The 8,635-nt window shown below is 34.9% G+C and overlaps 1 protein-coding gene across 1 annotated transcript; it reads right to left on the reverse strand.

Moving 5' to 3' along the window:
* Positions 1-5,097: 5,097 nt before the first annotated feature.
* On the reverse strand, positions 5,098-5,709 carry LOC113324643. Its single transcript, XM_026572940.1, has one exon. The coding sequence runs from the start codon at positions 5,707-5,709 to the stop codon at positions 5,098-5,100; it is 612 nt and encodes a 203-aa protein (XP_026428725.1).
* Positions 5,710-8,635: the final 2,926 nt, after the last annotated feature.

Genomic DNA, 8,635 nt, shown 5'->3' on the forward strand with positions numbered 1-8,635 from the left:
TTCATTTGAGTCATTTGAACTAATAATGGTTAAGATGAAGATGGTTGATATAAGAGTTAATCATATGGCTAACTTCGGTTAACTATTGTTGATCCAACATGGTGTACACGTTTGGGTACGGTTACATAAACCTAAATGAGGGTACTAAGGAGAGCTTGTGGAACTTCATCAACAAAAGGTATGTGGAGACTGAAACTCATCAATCACTTGGAAAGTCTATTTCTACTATATCTCATATATTGAGACATAAGTCGTGTTATGATATAGTTTTCTATTATACACATTTGAGATTTCGAGCTGAGTTTATCTCTCTTATATATTTCTCGGAATATGTGTTGGCAAGCTTTCGCTTCGGCCAAATTCATCTTACATTCGTGACGAAAGTCCGAATAAGATCATACGAAAATTTCCGAGTTACGTCTTACATGGTTTGTGTGATACAATCATTTGGTGTTGTCTTGGAATGTTTCATTATGATAATTTCAATAACTTGAAAATCGCTTTGACGAAAAATAGTTTGTGAACAACAACTATATAACGTCCTCTAAGAAAGTTTCAATGATTGAAATAAAAAGTTTAGAATCATGTAACCATGTTTGGATATAAACATATTGTTTTAATCACATTAGTGTACAAGTACAAAAAACCGGGATCCTGAAGTATGCCTACCCGTACGCGTACTGGTGGTTATGGATGTATGGGCAAGTACGCGTACCCGTACGCGTACGGGCGAAGAGTTCACTTCCGCGAAAATCTGGTGGATATTGTAATGTGTTGAAGTATGTGCACCGGTATGCGTACCGGCGTAACTAAACTCAAGTCCGGATACTCAAGTATGCGTACGCATTTGCTTACTCGAGTATGTCTTTCCTATTTTTCTTCTCTTCACGCGTTCTCTTGCGCCGACACACTTCAGATTGGTTGAAACACGAATCTTGATTGAGAGAAACTCGGTCATTCCACAATCCTATCTTCCAAATATAAAGCAGATAACTCACGAAAAATATTTTCTTCCCTGTTTTAGAGGATACACCAAATATAACCGAGTTTTGCTTCTTCAAATACGTGAAAGATGTCTGTACATAGTGAGCACATAATATCTGTTCAAATCCCGTGAGAATCTTCAATAAAACTTCACGTATCTTCTAGCTGAAATCCGAGTATGTTTCTCACAAAATATACGTGCACTGTTGCACGTTGCAGCCCAATTTTATCGAACCCAATTGATTTACCAGCCCTGTTTGGACGAAACAGGTTGTTTACAGTTCAAACCCGAGATTAATTCTCCACAAAACTCGCCATAGATCTCTTCAAAAATTATGCAGATGTATAGCCATTTCCCCGCCATTTCAGTTTTCAAAGGAAGAAGATGAAGGGCGCCCCTATCCAAAACGTGGATGCCTTTAACAGATGGGGTGTCTGGGGTGTGAATAGTAAAGAATGTTCCCCTTATCCGTTGAGGTACCCATTAATAATTGAGGTTCCCTTATCCAAAACTGAGAGTCCGAATAACATGTGTCCTCCGGGGTACCAAAACCACTTTTCGAGCAACTTTCTCCATAAGAGCTTATTTCACAAAAACACATACAAACAAGTTTATTAGTGATAAAATGAGTCCCAGCTAATGTATTTATGGGTGAAAATGCGTCGCACTTTCATGCTCATCAAATTCCCCCATACTTACATTTTGCTAGTCCTCGAGAAAAACAGAAAACTGACCCGCTACACAGCTGGTCATATAATAAGAGAGAAGGAGAGACCTACTACACAGCTGGTCTTTTTTTTTTTAGATTTTTTTCCTTTTTCTGCGTTACTTTTTGTTTGATTATTTCTTTTCAGGGAAATTTTGAGGATGATGACTTCTTCTGGGGATACGTCATCTAAGATGATGCTGGCGGAATATAAGCGTAGAAAGTCAAATTATCAGGAAACCTCGTCTGAGATGGCGCTTGCTGAATATAAGCGTAGGCAACGGTATGGAGTTTTTGATCCACATGTGGTAAGTGAAGAATATCCTCTAGAGATACATGAGAATTATTATAAACACACACCACTTAGTTTGGACTTAAGATTGAGAATTCTGGAATGTAAAAAATTATATGATGATGATGATCAGTCTTGTAGTGACTCTCTGGTCGAGACTGAATTTGTAGATGACCCTGTGAATGATTGTGTAGATAATTTATCTAATTTATTAGGAGAATCTGTCTCGCAAGATCTTTCACCCGACTTAGAGGTTGTTTCTAGTCCCCTAGACTTCCAAAAGTTACCTAACTTAGGATTAGAATTATGTGCTTCAAAAAATTTGTTGGAATACTTTGCATCCAAATACCCAGAGGACGTCCCTGTTTCTGATACCGTGCATGAGCCTATTGATAATTTCCCTGTCCCAATAGTATCCCCATATTATGTGCTATACTCACTTCCATGTGAAGTAAAAACTAGGTTTGGGGGTAATCCTCTATTTCAGATAGTTTCAATGTCACCATATTTTCATACCATAATCGTGAAGCTGTCATTTGTAAATACTGTATTTTGGGTTGATCCCCAAATTTTCAGGCTGTTAATTTTTGGAGATCCATTTTTGTACATTCCAGTAGGTATATTTATTTTATTTTTATTTTGATTTACTTTTTGCATTTCCCATCTTAATATTTGCGTTGGATGACTCAATTACATTGAGGACAATGTAATGTTTAAGTGTGGGGAGGGGTTAATGTTTTACTTTATTTTTTCAGGAAATTCCTTGCAAATCATGACCAGTTGTGTAGCGGATCTGCTCCTTTTTCTTGCATATTATGACCAGCTGTATAGCGGGTCTAAAAAATATATATATAAAAAAATATGACCAGCTGTGTAGCGGGTCTCTTTCTCTTTATCTTATTATATGACTAGCTGTGTAATGGGTCTAAAAAAAAAAACCAGTTGTGTAGCGGGTCTCTCTTTCTCTCTTATTATATGACCAGCTGTGTAGCGGGTCAGTTTTCTGTTTTGCTCGAGGACTAGCAAAATGTAAGTGTGGGGGAATTTGATGAGCACGACAGTACGACGCATTTTCACCCATAAATACATTAGCTGGGACTCATTTTATCACTAATAAACTTGTTTGTAGGTGTTTTTGTGAAATAATCTCTTATGGATAAAGTTGCTCGAATAGTGGTTTTTGTACCCCGGAGGACATATGTTATTCGGACTCTCAGTTTTGGATAAGGGGCACCTCAATTATTAAGAGGTACCTCAACGGATAAGGGGAACCTTCTTTACTATTCACACCCCAGACACCCCATCTGTTAAAGGCATCCACGTTTTGGATAGGGGCGCCCTTCATCTTCTTCCTTTGAAAATTGAAATGGCGGGAAAATGGCTATTCGTCTACATAATTTTTGAAGAGATCTGTGGCGAGTTTTGTGGAGAATTAATCTCGGGTTTGAACTGTAAACAACCTGTTTCATTCAAACAGGGCTGGTAAATTAATTGGATTCGATAAAATTGGGCTGCAACGTGCAACATGCACGTATATTTTGTGAGAAACATACTCGGATTTCAGCTGAAAGATACGTGAAGTTTTATTGCATATTCTCACGGGATTTGAACATATATTATGTGCTCACTATGTACACACATCTTTCACGTATTTGAAGAAGCAAAACTCGGTTATATTTGGTGTATCCTCTAAAACAGGGAAGAAAATATTTTTTGTGAGTCATCTGCTTTATATTTGGAAGGTAAGATTGTGGAATGACCGAGTTTCTCTCAATCAAGATTCGTGTTTCAACCAATCTGGAGTGTGCCAGCGCAAGAGAATGCGTGAAGAGAAGAAAAATAGGAAAGACATATTCCCGTATCTGCAGAAAATTGAAGGGAGAATTATACGGAGTTATTGCAGAAGATTTGGTGTTGTTGGGTATATAAATGATTCCTGAGAGCAGAGAAGGGGGATCGAGTGACTGGGGAGAAGAACAGAGGGTTGCAGAGAATATTTTTCCGCTGCTGCAGAAAAGAAGAAGAAGAAGAACAAACTACGCTTGTAGTTTGTCGTTTAAAACCGTCACTGTTTCTACCTGGAACAACAGTTTTCTGCGATAGATAAAAACAATAGTTTTCTGTAATATTCATTGCAACAGTTTTGTAACAGCTTTACAGCGTTGCGGAACTCAGTTTTCTTATCTCTTCACCTCTTGTAAGCACTTTTGAGCAATAAAAATGAATTTTGAGCGTGTCTATAATATGAGGAGTTAAACCCCTACTCTGGGTCGACGGATGAATCCGAATTTCATACATGGGTGAATTTATTTTATTCTCTATATGACTTTTACACTAATTAAAATTGATTTATGATTTGAATTAATTGGTTGTCATTTGATTTGATGGGTCATGCTTGCTTGGATGTTTTGATGTCCCATACTTAGGATTTAAAACTAATCTTTTGAGAATCTACCTTGGCAAAAATAAGAGTCCATGTTTTTATTTATTGAGATATAATTGCTGAAGAATAAATAATTGAACCTTATGATATGAATTCGGTGAACTCCTAGTCCCAGTAACTCTCGTTTTTATTAAATCTACACAAGTCTTAGAGCTCGAACCATGTAAGACACTGGAGGAGAGTTCTTACTTGAACTTTCGCTTAATATATATCCTTCTTGGGGGATGTGGCTGCAGAAATTGAGGTAACGAATTTGTTAGTTAGTCGTTTTCATGTTTAAGAAAATCCTGTTTATATTGAATATATTTTTCTTTTCCTTAACAAAATTTCGGTACAGTTGATATGTTCCATTATGTTGTGTATGGATGTTTATATGTGATTCAATTTTTTCTGGTTAAGAAAAACTGTGTCAATTTATTTGGCTTATTGTTTGGTATCTTTTTATTGTTGGTTATCAAGTGTTTTTGCTTAACTAAATTCGGTGCAATTGTGGTATTGTAATGTATATATTTGTTTCAATTCCTTCCGGTTAAGAACATTTTTTTTTGCTGAATCACATTTTTTTTATTAATTGAAAAAAAAAGAGTTATACAAAATAAAGCAACACAAAAATGGGATTACAGAAGGACTAAAAACTAAGAAATGAATCTGAACTTAAAGGGGAGCAACAATTAGCAGAATCTGTAATATGGTGTGTCTGGCATTTCAATTATATTCAAAAATTGAGGTCTTCTTGAGTGAAAAATTATTTCTCCTGCTACTAATGTGGCACCCTTCTTTTCTAGTAAGTTAGAAGAGAAGTTGATTTCCATGTAACAGTGTTGAAGTACTACATCTTCAAATTGTTTAATAACATTCTGACATCTTGTCCTGACATACCAAGGCACTCTTTTACTGTCAGATAGATTAATAACAGGTTTAGAGTCTGATGTTATAATGACTTTCTTGAGTTGCAGAGAGATAGCCCATTCTAGTGCACATAGAACAACATAAATTTCTACAATGAAATTAGTTGCTATCCCCACTCCACCTGATAGTGTACCAATTACCTGAAAATTACTATCTCTAGCTAATACTCCAAATCCTGTATTTCCAAGATTGCCAAATGAAGCACCATCACAGCAGAATAATATGTAATCTTCTTTAGGAGGATACCAAAATAATTCTTTAATGCACATGAATTTAATATACCTGGTACCCAGTTTGAAGAAGGATATAATCTGAGAATCATAGTTTTGTCCCCATCTATTGCCTTTCATTCTACCACCTCCTTCATGCACCATTTGATAGATTTTTCTTTTAAAGCTGTTATTAGGTCTTCCTTCCTCAAATAATATTGTATTCCTTTGGAACCGTAATTCTCTCATTGTAGCACATGCTGCTGTAATCTAGAATTCCTTTATCAAAAGGCTTTGATTCCTTACTGCTTTACAGATATCACTGAAGGATAATGGTCTGGGAAAGGTAAAAATAACACACAGCCATTCCCAAATTTGTACACTGAAATTACACTTCCATAATATATGCTCCATGATGTCCTGTTCTGCAACACACACACAACATCAAGATGGCATTTCATAACCCTGCCTCCTCATAGTTTCATCATCAACATATATACCTTGTATGAGATTCCAAAAATTGCAGGCTATATTAGGATGTAAAAATGATTTCCATATAACATATGGCCATGCAAGTTTATGTTCTTTCAATCTTATTCTTTCAACTGCCATTGCTGTGGTGAATTGACCATTTTCATTTCCACACCATACCATTGTATCAGTACCTTCCCATATATATGTCATTTTATCCATACTTATCACAGATTGCATCTCTATAGGAATGTTCCATGTATTACCATTTAGAAGTTTTGCAACTTTCATTTGTAAGTTATTTTTCACAAAGTTTGTATAATCCAAATCATTTTTAATAGGATGTGCATCAAACCATGTATCAAACCAGACTGATATATTTGTACCATCACCCAAACACCACCTAATGTCTTCTTTTAAAGAATTCCAAGCCCATTTTAATCCAGATACCACAGAAGATTGTCTCCAATTTCACACCATTGTCCTTGTTTATTTTTAAACTTAGATGCAAAGAATAAATCCCATTCATCCTTGGAATTAACTATCTTCCACATCATCTTCATCAACGGTGCCTTGTTAACACACTCTAATCTTCTGATTCCAAGACCACCCTCATTATAAGGAGTACACACTCTTTTCCATGACAAAGTCTTATACTTTCTAGATTCACTGTCCCCAGACCATAAGAAGTTTCTTATCAATCTCTCACAAATTTTGATAACAAAAGCAGACCATTTATAAATTTCCATATTGTATAGAGGAACACTGCATAAAACTGACTTAACAATTACAAGTCTTTCTGCAATTGATAATAGCTTCCCTTTCCATGTTGCTAGTTTTTTCTGAATTAGTTCAACCATTGGCCATACCATTGCAGAGGTTACTCTTCCAGCAGCTAATAATACTCCTAGGTATTTATCATGGAACTTAGATAATTCCATATGAATCATTTCACAAATCTGCTGCTTCCTGGTTGAAGTAACACCATCTATAAAACATTTACTTTTTTCTTTATTTATCAGCAGCTGACCAGAACTGGCTTGGTAATTGTCTAGCAAAGTGAATAAGAAAATAATTGTGCTAGTCAATTTATTTTGGTTTGCATATATTGTTTGAGGCTTAAAAAAATACATGGCCATTTATTTAGTCAATTTGATTCTGAATTAGAGAAAGTAAGTTAATTTAATCTTAGTTAGACTTATCAGTTGGAGGATTTGTATTCTAGTATAATCGAATGCCTTGACAAGAAAAGATAGTTAACTAACCTAGTGTTTGTCTTGTCTAAAGGGGAAGGTGTAAGTTATTGTATGAATTTTTAGAGGCTGATGAGAAACATAAAGTTAATTCTGATCTTTATTTTGGTCTTATCAAAACAAGCGATTGTGCATACGCAGTCGGTCCAACAAGGGAATTGAGTATCTTAGTCGAATTGTTGGATTATATGGAAAATTTCTTCGGGAAATTATTTCCTTGATAACATATTGAAACTAAATTACTTTTGTATTTTCGGTTTTAATATTAATTATCTAAAGTGGTATGTGAAACCTTCGTGCTTAATTCTTATAGGTTGTTTACAAGTCTTTTACATTTGTAAGATCCTTTCTGTTTGTCCTTTATTTTCTCGAACCTTTGTCATTTTGTGCAAAAAAGGGGGAGAAATATATAGAGTCAACAAGTGATTTTTAATCACTAGGAAATGAAAATTATGCTTAAACGTTATATCTAAAGAAAGAGTAAAGCATTGACTAATTAGGGGGAGAAACATATCATATTGTTTTGTAGTACTTCTTACTACAAAAGGGGAATAACAAATATGTTCGGATTGAATATTTACCTAGCTTACCTTTAGGGAGAGTAAAAGCTTTTGTTATTCAAATGTCAACAACGACATTTATTGATTGAATACATGCAGGTTATTGTGTTGTTGAAACTTGGAATCAAGCGTATTTAAAATGAATTATTTTGTAATTTGTTTAATCCATATGTAATAAGATTTTTGTCACTAAAATTGACAAAGGGGGAGATTGTTAGAGAATAGCTCGGTTGAACTCACCAAGCATTGGTATGTCAAGTTTGGTTGTCATATTATAGTATCAAAACTCATCTAGAGTCGCTTGATTAAATACTAGAGTCAATTTCGTTTAGGTTAAACTAGAGAGTCTAGGAATATTGACACATACAAGTATTACTCGGAAGACTTGAAGAATGTGAACAACTAATGAACTACAATGACGACATCATCCTTCCACTTGATGTTAGTAATATTGACTCGATCTTGTTTCCATTCTTAACGTATCTTTCAAGTCGTTTTACATTGAAAACATAACATGCAAAGCTATATTTATGACATTCTAGTGACTAGACTTGGTCATAACATTATAATCGAAAAATCAAGGAATTATATTGAATTACGAAGTATAAATATTATCTTTTGAACTTCGAAAATACGACATCAACATAATCTATGTATAGTTACTTGATTATGTGTGGGATATAAGTGTCATTTCATCCTAGAAAACTATGTATCATTACATTGGTTTAAGGAAGTAGATGTATGAACTTGTTTCATTATCGACAGGAAAATCATAAGTGTGTTGGTCCAGTTCTTCATTGAATAATA

This window comes from Papaver somniferum, chromosome 11 (genome assembly GCF_003573695.1).
Source record: "Papaver somniferum cultivar HN1 chromosome 11, ASM357369v1, whole genome shotgun sequence".
Taxonomy (NCBI): Eukaryota; Viridiplantae; Streptophyta; class Magnoliopsida; order Ranunculales; family Papaveraceae; genus Papaver; species Papaver somniferum.